The sequence below is a fragment of the Pterocles gutturalis genome, unplaced genomic scaffold (assembly GCF_000699245.1).
Source record: "Pterocles gutturalis isolate BGI_N339 unplaced genomic scaffold, ASM69924v1 scaffold34527, whole genome shotgun sequence".
Lineage (NCBI taxonomy): Eukaryota > Metazoa > Chordata > Aves > Pterocliformes > Pteroclidae > Pterocles > Pterocles gutturalis.
Window position 1 is genome coordinate 10,716 of NW_010116866.1, and position 19,241 is coordinate 29,956.

General features: G+C 34.6%; 1 protein-coding gene across 1 annotated transcript in view; it reads right to left on the minus strand.

The window, feature by feature from the left end:
* Positions 1–1,805: 1,805 nt before the first annotated feature.
* Positions 1,806–19,241, minus strand: part of CCDC172 (coiled-coil domain containing 172) — a 20,335-nt gene continuing 2,899 nt past the window's right edge. The window contains exons 3-8 of the mRNA XM_010075630.1: positions 18,226–18,342; positions 16,789–16,954; positions 14,735–14,836; positions 13,670–13,772; positions 2,682–2,769; positions 1,806–1,838 (exon numbers count right to left, since the gene is read on the minus strand). Of these exons, the coding sequence (XP_010073932.1) occupies positions 1,806–1,838; positions 2,682–2,769; positions 13,670–13,772; positions 14,735–14,836; positions 16,789–16,954; positions 18,226–18,342 (609 nt within the window). The remainder of the gene's footprint in view (positions 1,839–2,681; positions 2,770–13,669; positions 13,773–14,734; positions 14,837–16,788; positions 16,955–18,225; positions 18,343–19,241) is intronic.

Consider the following 19,241-nt stretch of genomic DNA (forward strand, 5'->3'; position numbering starts at 1 on the left):
TCTAGCCACTTAGGGACATGGATTTTTATTATTTATTGACAGTTATTGGTTGCTATTGCTCATAGCAAGAGCAGAAATGTATATGTATAATGCTGGTATCAGTCAGTGAATTCTGTTTCATGTCATATCTGAGTATTTAATCTATACGGACCAAACAGCTATATAAATATGAGACCATTGCAAAAGAGACGCAAGGATTCTTGTAAATAAAAGCAACTATAAGTGGATAAACTTAAAGTTTAAAGATAAGTTTTTCCTGGTTGATTAACCAGTACACTTATCATAAGCAAGGTCCCTTCTATCAATAAAATAATCAGGATAAACTCAGGCAATTAAATCCAGAAATAGTGCTACTTTAGCTGTCTGTAGACCCTCCGATATGCAACTGTATCATTTTGCAGTATGCCCTGGATTTCATCAAAACTCACCAGCAGTAGTTGCCTAACTTTAAAGGAGTCAGGTGGTCCCCTACAAGTCAGAGGGACTAAGCTGTTTAAAATCAAGTACATCCTAAGATGACCTCTTTTAGGAAAGAGACAAAAAAAAAAAAAAAAAAAGCCTTAAAATGATGTCAGCTCCAACAGCACTGATTATTAGGAACTATATTTCCAACTTCTTGGAATTATCCTAGTTAACCCAGTGGATCAGAATACTCTTTGATACCAGTGCTACAGATCAAACCTTGCCAGACTGCAGCTGTGTCTCAAGAGGAAAAAAATTCCTCCATCGCAGGCAGAACTTGGTCAGCTTCCAAAAGCAATTTATTCCTCCCTTCTTAATAAAACATCTTTTGCAGTTATATGTGTGACAGACTCCCACTGTAGCTTGGAGAGCTTGAGGTCAGAAAAACTACCGAAGACCCATTATCCATCCCACCCCCCGGATGGGAAGCAGATTGAAATCTATTTGCACACACAGTTGGATGCGATGAGATGATGACTGCAGAGTGGACTGCGGCTGAGCAGAAGGAATGTTTTTACATGGTCCTATTGTGAGCACCTGAATCATAAAGTCAGTTCCTGCTGTGGGGTTGTGAACTGCTGTGGCAGTTACACGTCCTACATGCTTGAACGAATAGAGTCCGTTATTCAATGGAAACTCTTTGCCAATTCTCTAGAAATGGGGACTTTTTATTTACAATACGGTTTTATCTTTGCCATCAACTGCTGAAGCTATCACTCAGTATTTTGTGAGTTGTAGGAGACGAGGAAAAGAAGACTTCTCATGTAATCAGAAGACAAGTGCTGAGTAACAGACTGGCTTACCATCAATGGAGGCATCTACTCATCAGTAGGTGTAGAAACAATTCTGGACTATCATGCAGAATTGCTGGAGTTGAGCCGTTTCAGAGAGCTTGTTACAGGACTGCATTGTCAAGGTATTAACTAAATAGCCGCAGTTCCTGTTGAGTATTTCTTGATGGCAATAGCAGTCTTCCTCTCAACTAATACCACATCACGTGACCTTAAAAACAGGAGAGTGTTCATTCTAAAAAAATAGTACATAGAGAATAGAGATGGTAATATGAGAACTCAGCTGTATGTGTAGTGGACTATGTACCGTCCATTCATTGGCAACAAAGAGGAAACTAAAGATAGCTAGCTGCTGAATTTGAAAACAAAACACAAAAACCCACCACTTTTAAATTAATAAAATTTTATTTTCATGAAAAGTAAAGGCAGACACCAACTGTGGTTTGATCAAATAAAAAAATAGAAGCAAACCTGATAGAGCCTGGGTGAAATGGTTTTAAAATACTCAAAGACTAGCTTCTATGACATTCTACATCATATGCCACATGTTATTCACTTGTCTGAAGACTTTTTTTGTGATAGATTCTGGAAAAGAGAAATAATTGAATTGTAGGAAATTAAATCTAATTAGTTCATTGTGTTCTTTACAGAGAAGTTTTCAAATATTGAACTTTTTTTTTAAATTTCTGAAATTTGACAAGCATGATAAAATTAATGGATAAAGTACAAGTAAGTTGTATTCCTCCAACAGAAACTTGAAACTGATCATGAAAGTGAGTAATAAAAATTTCCCATGACTGTTATTTTACTGTTGATGCTAGTGGCAGCTGCATCTTCAGACAGCTCAATCAGGGGCTCAGAAATGAACCTTTAAAATCCCTTTATTTCCATAAATGGGACCTCAAAATATTTTTTCTCTTTGTATTGTTACACAGACTGATAATCAAGAAATTTGAAGTTAGGATTGACATTTAGAGAAAAAACACATTTTAATAAGTTTTTGTAAAGAATTTGTGCACAGACAAAATAAAATAATTCATAAAAGGATGCTATTTCTCCATATCCCCATCTTCCATTTAACTGACAGCTGGAGGTAAAGATTAATTTAGCTCCTAAATGCATAATCTTTTGTGGCTTTCAAGAAACTAATTATTAGTACTAGTCCCCCAAATAGGTCTTTCTTGTGCTAAAAACATATCTTTAAATTCTTTTCTCTGCTTTCCTTTTCTATGAGAAATGATATTTCTGGACATATGGAAATAATAGGCTAAAATAAACGAGGATTGGAATGCACCTGCAATGCAAAGATGTTTGGCTGTGTACATAGTACAAAAGAATGCTTATCTGAAACCACCACTAATCATCTTAAATTACACCTTTAAAACTAAAACTATCAAACACTTAAAATACGTAATGAAAATGGCATACCATTTGCAGAATTTCAATTTCTGTTCGAAGAGTCTCATAGATACTTTCCCAATCATCATCTTTGCAACTTTCCAATTCTTTCTTAAGTCTGTGTCCAAAAACAAATACATTTTTGGATCAGAGAACTGTTGCTTGGGTAACTATTTTTTTAGCTTTGGTCCCAGTTGTCTATTTGACTTATGTGAGAAACCCCTCACTGATCTATTTGCATGATCAAGATTTAAGTTTACCAGTTTTGTAACTCGCCGTCCAATATGCTACTCTCCCACAATATCATTAGGTTTCATCCAGCGCTGGCAGTTGTGATGGCAACGTGAGGAACTTAAGAAAATTACATTTTGGGTTTTTGCAAAGTGTGTCTTGACTAAGTACTCTGCTAGATGAATTTCTGGACCATTTTGCTTTCATAAACCATGAAGATTTATGGCCTCATTAGTCATAATTTTCCTTATTTAAACATGTGAATTTGAAAGCTGATACTTAGGAAGTACCATATGTTATGGTTCTGACTTTCCCTGGGTATCTACTTGTAGCCACTGGTGGAGACAGAATGTTGGACTAGACGTGTTTGCCTGACCCTGTCCAGCCATTCCTGCGCAATCATTGTTCCACACCCTTCCACAGACTCCTTTGCTGTTGCCGCTGTTCTCTCCTCACTGTTCCTATTATCCTTCAGCACTTACTGCTTCCCAATAGTCTCAGCCAGGAATTCTCCAACTTTTCTACAATAGGGACTAATTTTAATATAGCAATTTTTGTATTCAAAAGGGCATAAAATTTCCCCCCATTCTTTCAAGTTTATATGACAATGCCACTAGTAGCAGTTATCCATAAAAATATTATTTTAAAATAATTTTTAATGTAAAATATTAGTAGCTTAACATCAAAATCTGTCAGGAAATCAGAGACCCTGGAGCCAGCACCATATAGGGAGCTGCCTCTGGATCCACAGCAAGTGGTAAGCCAAAAAAATTGTAGTGTGCAGTTTGGTTTTCCTAAATGAGTGGAGATATTCACAGCAAAAATGCTTGCAAGGAAGGACTTTTCTTTTGTCTCTTTGGGACATAAAGCAGTTTTTACAAAGAGCTCTGGGCTATTTTTTGCCATAAATATGGAAACAATTAACAAAATAAACCTTAGCAACATGATTCTCAATTGCTGCAGCTCCTTGAAACACTGCAGCTCCCCTCCAAATATTTTCGTAGAATGAAAAGAGGCAGAAGTCTTGACTTACCTAACACTGTCTACGAACCAGGCTAACAAATCCAGAGTTTTGAGAACCGGAAAAAATGCAATTTAATTGGGAAAAAACACTCTGCAGAAAAAGACTTTCCAAGGGAAATATCAGTGTTTGGGAAATGTGTATGACATTAGTCCCGCTAAAAGGAGACACCTAAACTTTGCACATCAGTGACTGTAGTGGTTTTAATTAATAATCAAATAAGCCAAGAGAAATCTATGCCAGAGCTTTTAGTAGTCTTATGAATACAAGGTGACGAGATTATATTGAGTCTTTCTATGACTGCTAGAAGAAAAGCATGATGAGAAAGCTGAAGTTGCTTACCCTTAATACAGTTTCAGCAATCAATGTGAATATTGTGGGACATATAGACAGACTAAAAAAAGCAGGAAAAGTGTATTTTCTGCTTCTCATTAAATAGCTAAACTGATGCATCAAAGCAGGACCCTGTTTCTTCTGAAGTTGAAAGAGGAGGTAGCAACCATTTTTTCTTTTATATACTATAATAGAGAATAAATGATGTAACCCTATTATATAGATAATTTACCACTTTAGCTGTCCTGCTGCAGATAGAGTTTGTTTTCTACACAAGAAAATAGCTTTATTAAAAGTAAAAGGTGTAGCTTCATACGAGAGGAATAACTTAGTCACTGTGTGGCATCAGAATAGTAGTATAAGACTGGACCTTAAGTTAATTTTGCTGTTCCTGTGGAAAATGTAAATATCTTACCGTCAGCATGGAAGCAGTGTGAACTCTGTGTTTGTATTAGAAAGGAGTAAGTGCCTCTTTCAGCAATTTCTCCTGCATTCGTAATACATGTAATTGTTTGAACAAAAGGAAATTTTGAACTACACTTTAAGAAATTAAATACTCACTGTACTGTAGTAAAGTGCTAGTTTACAGATAATTTTCATTGAGAGAAGTTCATTTCAAGGTCTAAGATCAGCTTCTGATCTTGATCAAATCAGCTTAACTTTGTTGCCTTGCCTCCTTATTTTTTACCCCGTGTTCTCTGTTACCATGATATCAGAACCCTAATTTGTTCAAGAAAAATAGAAGCCCTACTTTGCCTAATTTAGTTTAGGAAAAGACATAGTTTGTTAATCTCAGAGAAAATGCTCTCTCATTGTCTTCCACATTGTAAAAGTGATGCATAGTCTGTTTGGTAGTTGTCAGCTAGGAATGATACCAGTCCATGCTCGGTGTACACTAAGGAGAGAACAACCAGAAGATAAGCAGTAAGAGCTGCTTATCTGTGTCTTGGGACTGTGAATTAATTGCTATTGATGTTGTCCTTTGAAACTATAACGTTTTGCCTATGGATTTCAAAATTTTATTTAAAATATTTTATAAAACTTTTAAATGTGGTGACGGCACAAGTCCTTACATTGCATGGGGTAGTGGTGATAAAGGACCTTCATTCAAATGTGGTGTTTAATTTTTACATTAATCAATTGATTCTGCTTTCAGGTCTTCCTTCTTTGTTATTTAGAAGCTAGATAATTATAGTATGTGCCAGGAATATTATACTCACAAAACAAGGGCTGTCTGTTAGGTTACTGTCTACACAATTAATGCATTGGAGACGCCTAAGTTACTGAATAAATGATGAAGTTTTACCAGAAGGAATGCGAGACAATGGAACTATTCAAAAAAATGCTTAACCTGGAAGCAGATTTAGCTTTTTCATTTTACATTTAAGATAAGCAGGATATTCATATTCATCTTTCCACTATCAGATTGAATGTGCAAATCAATTATTCATGAAACTGTACTGTCTAGATGGAGGTCAGGTTTTCTGTCACCTTTGGAAGTGGAAAGAGATGTCCCTTTAGCCAGACCAAGGATTAATATGACAACCGTACCCTCCTTATGACTACGATAAAAAGCAAATCTCTTAAAAAAAATATCTTAAAAATCGCATTAGCATTTGGCCTTCCACGTCCTTTGTTTGTCTTTTATTTTTATTATATTGGTGTCTTTGACAAAAACAAAATGTATCTTTCAGAAAAGTCATTGCGCTGGATTAAGAGTGTGTTGGTAAATTGCAGCATCACAAGTAATGGCCTCTAATGAACAGCTGGATTTGAAACGCCATATTTGTGAAAGGAGGATTGAATATTCTTTTGAAAAACATTTAAGATAAATAGTGATAGCAAAACATAGCCTTTAGTCAAGTAGGTGGGACAACAGTATCAGCAGTTTTTTTGATGCTAGCTTACCCTAGACTTAACTCTGCTTTCAGTGGTCCACTTTTGATGACTCTTGAGTGCCAGGAGTGACAAAGAGATGAAGAAGGAACAGATCACTGAAGACAACCAGTTTTGCAGCTTTGAAATGAGCACAGCTATAACTGTCATTGGCATTTGTGGTTGATATGCACTCTTCTTGAATTTCAGCTTTATATGCAGAAGCCAAATAGGAAAAATATTTATGAAATCAATATATGCTCGTATTATGAATTGAACTATGATGAAAATAATGTTATTGTCAAACAGGTTTCTCCGAAAATCATCCACAGATTCACGTTACTGGATCCAGACTTCAGTAGCCTAAACTTGCATTCCAGGAATAATTTTATATAAAGAGGTCTCAAAGAAGAAATAGTTTGTGTAGAAGGTAGGGTGAATAAGTGTTTCTAGTCTTTTTTTTTTAAAGTGAAGATGGAAGACCCTACCTGGTTATTGTTGGAGTTGTAGAAGTAGCAGACTGTCTCTTGGTTATGTTTTGCTGAGACAAGTAAAACATTTTTTTCTGATTTTCCTTATCTTTGCCTTGTTTATGACAACCATTTTACTTTTTAATCCTAAATACATGGGAAAACCCTGGTGTACTATAAAACAGAATTGCTTGACAGGGATACACAGGGCATGGGATTTATGGTAGAAAATGAGGTTGCCTAAGAAGTTACATGCAAACTTGAGAGTATGTACGTGTACATTGATTTTCCTGAATTTTACCATAAAGTTCAGGAGAAACATTTATCAAGGTTTTAAGACTTTATTGAGATTGAAGAAAAGTATAGAAGACTTTGATTTATTGTCTCAAACCGATGTAGAGCTAATGTGTTGGGGTCATTCAGTCTGTTCAGTACTGGGTCAAAATTACTGTGTATGATTCTATAGTGAGAGCAAGATTTTTCTGGGTATCTACACTTTGCTGACACTACTAAACAGAAAATGCTATTGATACAGCTGAAGAAGTCAATAAATTTCAGACAATTATCAATTGACTGAGGAAGGGAGAAAATGAGTCCAAAATGGAAGTCAGTATCTCAAAACATAAGCACTTGAGTTGAGCAAATAAATTATATAAGTATGTGCTTGATGGAGCAGAAATAGAATAAAAATTAAGTAACTGATCTAGTAGTAATAATAAACGCTAGCAAGAAGATGAAACATGAAAATGAACAGGGTACTAGGCTACATAACAATGTGATTTAAATGTAAATTAAAATAAATACAAGTAACTTAGGTAAAATAAAATTTCAGCTTTTACTGTTCTGGATCAAATGCTGTCTGTAAAATACATACTTATCATTGATTAAAACTTGTGTTTTGTGAATACTATGAGGCAACTGTTCAAAAAAGTAGTTCTATGTCTCAAAAAGTAGAAGGGTTTTTTTGTTTTGATTTGGTTTTTTGTTTGTTTGTTTTTCTTTTTTTAAATTATATTCCTCAAATACATAAAACATTAGAAGAAATCTTTAAGGAATATATTATTATAGATGAATAAACATGGAAAGGTTAAGGCACACTGAATTAAACTACACATTTAGGATGAGATTCGCTTCTGTGCAGACAGCAATCTAGAATTATACAGACTATTTTCCATAGGAACTGTAAGAACAAGTTACACAGGAAATAAAAAAGTTACAAGAGTCAGAGTCATCAAAACCGAAGCGTTTTTCTAAAGGTCACAAGACTCCTACCAAAATGCAGGGAAAAGAAATATTGGCCAACGATCCTTCTAGTTCAAATATCTTGATTTTTTTCTATTGTGCAAGGAAAATTAGATCTCAATCTGGATGTATTAATAAGTCTACCCTACTACTGAAATTACTGTCTCTGTACTGTACTACTTTGCTTCATGTGAATGGTAGAATTTTCTCAGAGATAAGAAAGGATTTAGAAATGTCCTTGTTTCTTTCTGCATTATGGGCTCTCCATTCTCTGCTCATCTTCCAGGTTTAATGCACCTTTCTTGAAAAGTAGGTGAGAGATTTGTACACAGTCTTCTCACACCCTTCTGTTTTTTGTTGGAAATACTTGCTTTTATCTTTTCCACAGCTATATTTACTTTTGATATTTATAGTTGTCTTTTGATTACATAGTATGTTCAGGCCTCTCTTCTCCTTTGCTTTCAAGTACCTATTATTGAAGTCCTTAGTTGTACATAAACTTGCACTGTATATAACTACATTCCTCCTCTTTTTTGGTTACTTCAGTCTACAAGGTCTAGAGTATTTCAACTGTTTTATATTATTTTCTTAAAACACTTTCTATTCCAAAATCATAATTTAAAACATTAAGAAAGACCAGCTGTGACTGTAGTGACCTTCTCCAGCCCCAAAATTTATTTTTTCAGACCTATACTGTTGTTGCTATTAGTCATTTCCTTACTCATTTAACATTTTTAATATGTCTTCCCCAGGTTATCTAGTAGTTTCCCATGTGGGATAATATCAAATACTTTGCTAAAGTCTAGATGGATGGCATTTGCATTTTCTCTCACTAACCAACTGGTTGTCTTATCAAAGAAAGATATCCTTTTTCAGATTTTATCTACTTTTTGTAAATCCATACTGTAATTTATAATAGAAACCTATTTTAACATAATTCAAAGTATAATAGTTCCACTGGGCATTGCTATTAAAAAGAAGAGCTTAAAAAATCAATGAGGAGATTGTCATTAAAAAACTCATTTTGAACCACATATATTACTCCAGAGATTGATGTTTCCTGATTATAAAATTTAACATAAAATTAAATTGCAAATATTTTTTTAAAACACCAGAACCATGAATGTCCTTAGGCAGCCTGCTGTTAGCATGAAACATTTGTTCAGCTCTGATGATCATGTTTTCTGTATGATTTGTATGAAAGAAAGCATTGCTTCTTCCTTCCTAATTTTATTAATGGAGTTTCTTTTTCTGTATTACAAAGTATAAGAACCAATACTACATTTTTAGGAATTAGGCAAGTATACAAAGCCTTGAACTACTTACAAAGTAAGCTGACTTCATGCATTTCCCTTCTGCTACTGCTTTTCTGAAGCAGAACAGAAATTCAGGTTTCAAATAAACATTTTATCCTGTCTACTTTTAGAATAGTGTGAAAAATACCAATTTTAGCTAGAAACTGCCTGTTCCTAGTCTAAATAAACTTTAATTAAAATGATTTCTAGGTTGCTTTACATAAGGCAACACATAAATTTAAAATTAAAATGTGAAATAAGATAAATAATTAATATAGTCAGTAATTACAATGACTACAATAGTGAAGTGACACAGCTAGGAATTTATCAGTTAGTCTCTGCTTGACTCCTGTATTGTTCCACTTAAGTGATGCTACTTGCTACCTGCCAGGGAAATGTGACTCAAGAGAGGTGATGCCAAAGCTCTTTCCTGCTTTTTGTTTGGTGTTGGCATTGATAGAACAGATGACTAAAATACAGCTTTTGATTTTAATTGCAGATATTTTCTGGAAAAAAAACAAAAGCCCTATTTTCTTAGATATTTCTCTGAATTATGCATCTATATCATGAGACTTACAACTTCCAGGGTGCCTACTTTAAGGAAGAGTACAGTGTCTTATCCATAACTATATCTGTGCTTAACATTCAAATTTTGGTTAGCTTTATCCTGAATCTGAGGTGTATTAAAACAAAGCTGTAACTGCAGCACCAACAGCTGTTGGAATTACCAGTGTGTGCTTCTCATGACCTTTTCTAATTCTTTGATGGATTTGGGAGAAATTTTATGAAATTGCAGACATGGGATAGGGCATTTTTCTCAGATCAAAGATGAATTGCTGTAATTTGAATTAGCTAGCTACATTCTTCAGCTGAAATGCAATTTACTTTAAGATATATACTTAATTGTAATGAAGATTCTTGCCTTGGCAGCTACTTTTGATATTGATTTTTAAGCTGGGACTAGGTATGTGATACAGTAACAGATTTACAGGGTGGCCTGGGAGCTACATATATCGGGTTATTGATGCTGTCTCTTATATTTGTTCTAAGGAAGCGTTAAAAACATTGGTATTTTTGCCATTTAAAGAGTGGTGTAGTTTCCTGCTCTGTAAAAAAAAGAGTCAAACGTGCATATTTCATAGAAAAAAATGTATATTTTTGATCCACATTACTTGTGTCACAATATTATTCTCTTTATATATACTAAATACAATTTTAAGTAAAAACTAAAATTCTATTCTTGCAGTAGATTCTCTATGGGGACAAAAGCTTACCCTGTCAGGCTAAAACAGGTTGTTTCTCAAACACTGCTGTGTTCAACCACACTGATTTTACCATGACCAAAACTGACTCCTATTAAGATACACACTAGTATATGTAAGATTGCATTAATTGGCACTTTGGCTGCAAAAGGTCCTTTGCAAGTGCCAAAAGTGTACCTAGACTGTCAGAAGGGCTTCCTGGTTCACTTCAGGTGCCTGTACTTTAATTTTTCTCACTGATACTGCATGAATCCTTCTTTACTCTCAGATTCCCTCCAGAGGGCACCCACAGGAGTGGACAGGGTAGTTCGCTCAAGGATCTGCTCCAAAGCATGGACTGCATGGACGTGCTCTGCTGCAGCAGCTGTGGTCCCTCAAATACTTCTGTGGCACATCATAGAGCATAGAGCACAATACCGTGCTCGGTATTGTCATTTTGAACCAGCACTGCTGTGCTGGACATACCTCCTTTAAGTATTTAATGCATTTTGAATGGAAAAAATGTGCATATGTGTGACATTATATCTTAATGTCACAGAGACACTCCAAAGGAACCAGAGCAGGTATGATCTCATCAAATGCTAGGCAGTGTGGACATGACTGGTTTGTTGCAAATAATGCTGCCTCTGGTAGGCACAAGCAAGTGTGTATGTATTGATCTAAGGTCTGTTTTCTGCCCCTTGTGCAATCTACAGTGATAACTGGTTCATTGCATGATTCAGACTGGAAGAGGTGTCAGGATGTCATCTAGCCCAATGTCCTTCTCAAAGCAGGGTCAGCTACAAGGTGAGACCAGGTTACTCAGGGGTTTATCCAGTCAAGTCTGAAAACCTTCAAGGATGAAAACTATGCAGCCTCTCTGGGCAACCTTTTCTTTTGCTATACTATCTTCATGATAAAATTGTTTTTCCTTAAATTCATTCTAAACCCTTCTTATTTCAACTTCTCTTTTTTGCCTTGTGTCCTCCCACTGCACAGCATTGTGCAGATCCTGGATCTGTTTTTTGATGACGACCTTGTAGGTACTGGAGGGCGATCAGGTACCTCCAGGGGTACCTGCACTATTTATAGCATATAATACTTTTAATTCCCTTTCATTCTTTTAATTCACTAGTCCAAACCAAGAAGTGATGAGTAGGTTTTGTCAAAAAAAAAAAAAAAAAAAAAAAAAAAAAAAAAGAGTTGTATGAGTCTAATAAGGTTTGGGATACTTCTAAACAGCACAATTCTATGACATACAGAAATAGAAAAATGAGAAAATGAGATTGCCTGCTTGGCTCTACTGAAAAGCAGAACCTATAAATGCTGACAAGGAAGCACAGTAACATAGCTATGTTACTTCTGGCAGCTGAGTTAACTTGTTTAGGGCTCTCTCTTTCTATAAAGCATTGAGCTTTTCTGAGTATGCATGAGATCAAAAGCAAGTGCAAGGTAAAAGTACAACTTAGGCAAATCTGTCCTAAATTTTGTCCTGTATATGAAATAAAAAAAATTTTCAATGTAAAGAAAATATCTTCAATCTATTATTACACCTCAATGAGCGCTTGTTTTTTGTGATAGTAGTAATAGCAGTAGGAGCACTTTATATTTTGCACTACATGCAATTATCAAATAATGTAAGCTTATCTTGACCATAAAATGAGGCACTTTATAAAATAATAAAATCTCATCATCCTTCTTGCTGGATTTGTCGTTAACAGAATTTAATATATTTTATCTGTTGTTGTGTTTTCTACCCAGATAAAAGGAAGTTTTGTTCCATAGAGCTGTGAGTTAATTTCACTACATAGAAAGACAAACATACATGGAGTTGAATGTTTTGCGTAGGATCTCACAGCAAGCAGTGGCACAGACGGGTATTTAAAGTAATATAATGTTTGCTACTTCTGTACCTTATACACAGGAAACCTTCTAGAGAAAACTAATTACACCAATTGGAATATTAAGTGGCATCATGGTAGTAAACTACTCCAAGGGAAGTGTGTTATTTAGAAGGAAGCTGACATCCCTATGTATCACAAACCCCAATATATCACGATAGAATGAATAATGTAAAAGAATGAATTATAACACTCTGTCTTACAGAACTGCTCCTGTTATTATTTACGCCATGTCTTCTATGTATATGTTGAATGCAAAGTTTTTGCTAGTGTATGCAGAATTGTGAGCTAATTAATTTTTATGCTGAGGGAATTTTGGACATGTCTCTACACCATGTAAGAGGTTGAAGAGAGTAAGTAATAGGACTGATACATCATTTTCTTTCAAAAACCAGTATTCAGCAAAAAATGGTCTAGTACCAAATCATCTTTCAGAAAAGTGCTGAAGCTTCTTTGCAAAATTTTGTTTTTCCCTTAAAAGTCTTCAGAAAAAAAACCTCTATATTTATTTTTGTAAAAACTCATAAATGTATAGGAGAAAAACCATGATGGTAACAAAAGTTGTGTTCTCCCTAACAATTTCTTTAGAGAATATTTTGGATCAGCTTTTCTAGGAGGAGTTACTATTTTTAAATACCCGCAGGCACTTTGATCTGGAGCACCATAAACAGGAAAAATACGTTTAATTATGTAATATGGGGCTTTCTGCATTGGAATATTTTTTGTTGAAAAACATTACATTATTTTCTGTATGGTGAAAACATAAAGGTCAAACTGGAGCAAACTGACAAGAAATGAGACGTAACCACTCAGTTCCTAGGAAATGACGTTCACTATTAAGGGAGACTGAGCAAGTTCTTCTGTCTTGGTTGAACCTTCAAAATTTTTTTCTAAACTAGCTTAATTAGAAGGTAAACTAGAACTGATGGTAGGGATCATAGAGAAAATAAATCTACAATAAATTGTAGCTTCAATACAAGGCCCCTCTGACCCAAGGAGGTTATCATGGCCGATTAATTCCATTGCAGTCAGGCTCTGGGGAAGGCTGTGCAGCCAGCAAGCAGCTGTATGTATAGCATTGGGTAGTTCGTCAGTACTTCGTGTTCCACCACAATTTTTCAAAAAATGAAGAACTGCCTTTCCACAGAAGGAGCAGTCTTTTGCTCTTCCTCCAGGTTTGACTGACTTCCTTGCAAACACTTTCAGTATTTTGTTCACTAGAGTATGCATGTAAGGGTGAAAGGCTGTAATAAACAACAGGAATTCATGTTCTGTAATAAAAATGAATGATTCTTCTGATTTCAAAGGAGTGTTGTATAGGAATGGTAAAACAGTCATTGACACCAGGACTGGTCTGTAGTTACAGACCTAAAATTAAATTTGAGAACTTATTAACATAAGACTCTCACCTTAAACATTCAAGATCAGTCTGAGGTTTTTCAGTGACTTGGACTTTTTCTTGTTCTAAATCTTTTGTCATTCTTTCAGCCTCCCTGATTGCTTTCTCAAGGTCTAAACATAAAATAACAATTACCTTATAAACACATATTAGTCATCCATATTCAAAGACTCTACAATTTCTAAATTTGTCTTTTCTAAGATTTCTTTATGAAACTGTTTGTAGGGTAAAAGCATCCAAACAAAGAACAAGAATTATTTTATTATTGGAAGTGATATGCACATTGCAATCTCCTAGAAAGTTTAGTTCCTTTTCCCAAACAATTTATGACCATATTTATGGCCTTTCTTAGCTCTCTTACTGTGACACGTTATTTACACATTTGTAAAAAAGTTACTAAACCATTTCTAGATTTACATTTTTTTATCCAAATTTCAAAATCATCCCCATGACTTGTGATCACCTTTGACACAGAACCTTTCTTGGTTCCCTCTGTATGTTTTTAGTTGTTTCTTTTATAGAGGTTCCTGTGTATTCAACACAGCTTTGTGTGTGGACTTCTTTTTCTATGTGCAGACGTTCATACGCTAACACACAAATGTCAGTAAGTGGGTACAGTTGAATTTACAACTTCGAGGCTTAGCACATAGGCCAAATCTGTCATCAGTCCAAGCCATGTTGCTTGTTAAACATCTGAATTTTAATTATATTCTTTAATTACAGGTTAAATAGGTTTTAAACAATATTTATGTTGTTTTTAAGTTCACTTCAAAACACTAAATTCTCTATTTAAGTATATGACTTACTAGCAAAAGTAAAAATTTATTTTTCATATTTATAGTTTATGATTCAGCAAATCTATAGACCTCAGTATAACTAACATTTACTCTTGTTGAAATCCATAATATTTGCTATAATTATGTTTAAAAATGATGTATTACATAACGTAAAAATATATTAAAATATTTTTTCTATGAATTATTTTTCTTGAGAAAAATTACTTGACAGAAAAGATTTTTCAGAAGCATTTGTCAAGCCACAAATAATTATCATAAGAAGTGATTATCAGGAATACCTTTGAGTTCGCTTTGGAGGGTAAATAAATACTGCTTTAACTCACTCTTCTGCAGTTGGAGTTCATTTAACTGAACATTTTTATTTTCCATTGAATCAATTTCTAAGGAAAAAAATATTTTAAATTAAAATGCATTGCACTTTTAGTCTTCACGATATAATCTTAAATACTTTTGATGACTTCTACCAATCTTCAGCTAGTCAAAAGGAACCTTAAATACAAAACTAAAATTGGTCATATAAAACCCAGTTCACAGGAAATTGTCATATAATGTGTTCATAACTATGAAAGAAAATGTTTTTTTTTAATGTTATTAAGATGTCTGACATATTTTGTTAACTGGACATAAAAGGAATTACAAATGTTTTGCTTTAGAGTTACTTCAGCTATAAAGGAAGATGAGTTATTGAATAGGTGGTGAACAAACACCTCTCAGCAGGACTAAAAAGAATTATTTTGTTTAGTGTTATTGACATTTGAACCTGAACATTGACAGCATCTGGAATTAATTGTGATTGTTTCTCTGACAACTGGAGGTCCTCACATAATTTTCTTCTTATGAATTGACTAAACTTTTCTCTTTAGTGTTGTCAGTGTGCTCAGAACTATAGCAGACACAAAGACAGCCAAGTTGTACTTCAAAAAAAGATGCAATTTAAAAGGATGGAATCAAGACATTAACTGAACCCAGAGAAGAATGTTAATTACCTTTCAAGTCCTAACCTTTGAGAGACCATTTGACTGATCAGATATGTCTGAATATGTAAAAATTAATCATTACAAGTAACAAGTGCCACCAAATACAGACCATTTTTAATTTGTTGATCAGAATCAGAGCCACAAGAAATAGAGAAGGAAGCTACCACCAAGTACAAACTTAAATGGACACTCATATTTCAGTAACTTCACATCAGATATCGGGAATTCAAAGTGCTGGCACTTGATGAATCATAGGAACACAAGACTGGAAAGGAGTTTGAGGGGTCATCCACTGCATTCCTCCTCCTGAAGGCAGGATCAGCTGTACCTCTGTCATTTCTGACAGATGCTTGTCTAACCTGTTCTTAAAGAACTTTGGTAATGGAGACTCCTAAATCCTTTGGCAATGGAATCTCCTAAGGCAGAGTGTTTCAGTTGTTCACTGTTCTTAGAAAGATTTCTAAACAGCCAGCCAGACTCTCCCTTATTATGGTTTACACTTGTTTTCATTCAGTTCACTATAGGTATGGAGAATATATTAATTTCCTTTTTACAGAATCCTTTAACAATTTGAAGACTGATATCCATCTTCCATCAGTCTTTTCCTCCATGGGTTAAATAGTCCCAGTTCTTTAATATTTGTCCTTTTCTTGTTCTCCAGATCTCTGGTCACCCTCACTGGTCCCATATGCCTTCTCTCCAACTGGTCCACATTTTTTCTTGAAGTGCAACATCCAAAACTAGATGCACAGTACTCCAGCTAAGAGCTTAACTGCCCTAAATAGAGTGAAGGATTACTATGTATGGTGTTGGCATTCTGATGTCATTGACTCACATTCAGTTTGTGATCCATGATTTCCTTACTGAAGGATTGCTTTTCAGTCTGACTCTCTGTGCTGAGGAATCTCATATTCTGTATGTTAACTCAAAGTTATACTGTGGCAGTAACAGACCAGTCCTACAAGACATCTGTGTATATAATTCTTTTGAAGCTAAGGAATTTGCATAGCTCAACCAATTATTGTAATAATTGCAAACCTACAATAGTATGCTGTGTCTGACAGTGCACCTCTGTACTGGTTAACAATAGACATTGGGAGCTCCTTCTGCAGATCTGCTGCTTCTCCTCAAAGTGCTCATAGTCAGAAAGGACTGAAGAGGACAGGGAACAGAAGAGGCTTTAATTACGCTTGTGTAATGTGGTACGTCAGACCACACTCATTCAGTTTAGTGTTAAGAGGAAGCTCCAGACAGCAAGGGAATGGAACTGAGGTTATTGTTTTGCACAGCTATATTTTACTGATTGGTATTCATTCTCTGGTAATCCAAGATAAAATAATTTAAATAAGATTTACCATTTTTCAGCAGAGCGGCCTCGTTCTCTAAATCATTTATTTCAGTCTTGACTTTTTTTTTAATCAGAAGATCTCTATTACTTGTTAGTCCATATTCATTATTAAACTCTGTTACTTCTCTAGTAAAATTATCTTCCTCTTCAGACATTTTTCTCTTTGCATCTGTCTGAAAAAAAAATAAAGGGAAAACTGAATGTTCAGGTGAAAAAAAGACTTTGTTAAACTAGGCAGACACACTGTTGCTGTTTATCCTTAAACTTGTGGTATAAATGTAGTGTATTTACTTTCCCTGACTTATGAGAACATGAAAATGATCTACAGCTCTTATCATTTTGTCTGTTGTTTTAACCTTTTTTCCTGAAAAAGTGAAGGGTATATTCTTAATAACAAAACATTTAAAAAAATTATGTTAACATTGTATGTAACATTATGTTACAGACTGTGACAGCTGTTTTTCAGTTCAACTTTTTATTGAAATTAGTATAAAGTTGTTCAAAGTCAGTAGCATTAAATAAAAAGAAATGACCTCTATATACAGGAAGAAAGAAATTATAATCTGTATATCAAACTTGACTGGTTACAATTAAAAGAAATTTCACACTTCTGTAAAGGACATTTAGCTTTTATAGCTAAACAATTTTTCTAAATAATTTTTCTGCGATACTTATAGCATTTATTTTTATTTTTTCTCTGTATCCTTAGGATTGGGAATACTTTGGATGCTGAAGCAATATTACTTAATTAAAAGGATATCTCCTTAAAGATTTAGGGTTAATATTGGTGATTCATACTGAATGTTTAAAATTTAGTTCTGCTGACTTAAAGTACAAATACATACAGAGAAGACTACTCATCTGTGGCGTTTCTTAATATCTTCAGATCCAAGGATCCACAATGAAGAGGAAGGGAATATTCAGGTTTGCACAAGAGAGAACTAAAGAGCTTGTTGTCTGTATTTGTTGCAAGTAGCTACCTTTTAAGAGGTGGCTAGGAGTGTCTAGCACCAAAGAGATGGTGTGGTATGTCAGGATTCCTAACATGTGGTGTTTGCCTCCCTGAATTTTAATTTTGAGACCTCTCAATATATTTTATTGTGGATGAAGCAGTCCAATTTAAGGTGAGACTTTCCTAGTTTTCTTTTACAAAGGAAATAATGCGTCAGAATTGGAGTTCAGTCATACAACAGCAGACATTACAAAATTGTCAAGAATGTCAAATCAGCTTTTTTGATAAACTGCAGCATACATTACCTTAGATCATGTGGTAAATTAAAAGTGAGAATTTATCTACATTTACATTGCTAAGTACGCTAGATTAAAAAAATAAAATTGATTTTCCAGATTTAAAACATTACTTCTTCCATATTTTCAAATTTTAAAGCTGACTATGCTCATACTGTAGAAAATAGCTGTCTGAATACCGTAGCTGGAAACATACAAAGGTTTTAAGAAGCCAGCTTTTTTGGTTAATAATTTCAGCTTTCTGTTTTTCTAAGCTGTCTTCACGTTTTTTCAGAACTTCTAAGTAGAACCGCTTTTCAGACAGATGCTGAACCTTCCAAGAGAGAGAGAAAAAAAAAAAGGTTATAAAGTTAGATTATTGTTTTATTGTTTCATATACTTTGATATTGTAAATAAGGATCTTGGGCCAGTTAAAACACAGCTGGCATAGCTGCCGGACTAGCAAAAGCATAAGAGCTCTTTCTTCCCCCAGTAATCTTCCAACATACCACTAAACTTTTGAAAAGTATCCTTTCTTTAAAGGCACATTTAGTGCTGGTCCATCTATCTAAAATGACATTTTAAACTCTGTTCAGTTTAGGATAAATTTTTTCAGGTTAAAACCAGGAAAAATATTGATCACACCGGAACTTTTACCCAACATAATACAGTGTCCTCTAGCTAGCTGTGTAAAGCTCATCATGTACCAAATCAGGTAATAGAACCAGAGGGACAGGGGTCCAACATCATTGTTCTGATGGAATGGCTGTACACATCATCAACTCTGCAATGCTATTATTGCATAGGTGAAGGAGGGAGGGATACACTCACATTTTTCTGATCACAATTTCTGAAAATCTTAGCCAAGGACGTGTAATGGAAATTAGCTCATTGGTCAAAGACAGTTTGACCATAACCCCCCCAAGCCCGAAACTTCTATTATCCATATTTTAATTTTTATTAATTTTAAACAGTAGTTTATCTGATAGAAGGGTATGCTGCTCAACCATAGCATTTTCAAAATTTGTTGGAGTTCCTCTTAATTTTCCAGGGCATCCACTGTATCATTGGCTAACCTAAATTAAGATACATGGTGGGATAAACTATAACAGCAGATAAACAGGGAACAGACAAATGTTAAAGAGTCTTATAGGATGTGAATCATTCACCTGATAAAGTGGAGAAGAGGAGATCAAGAGGATTACTCAGACTGTAATACTCAGAATAATATGT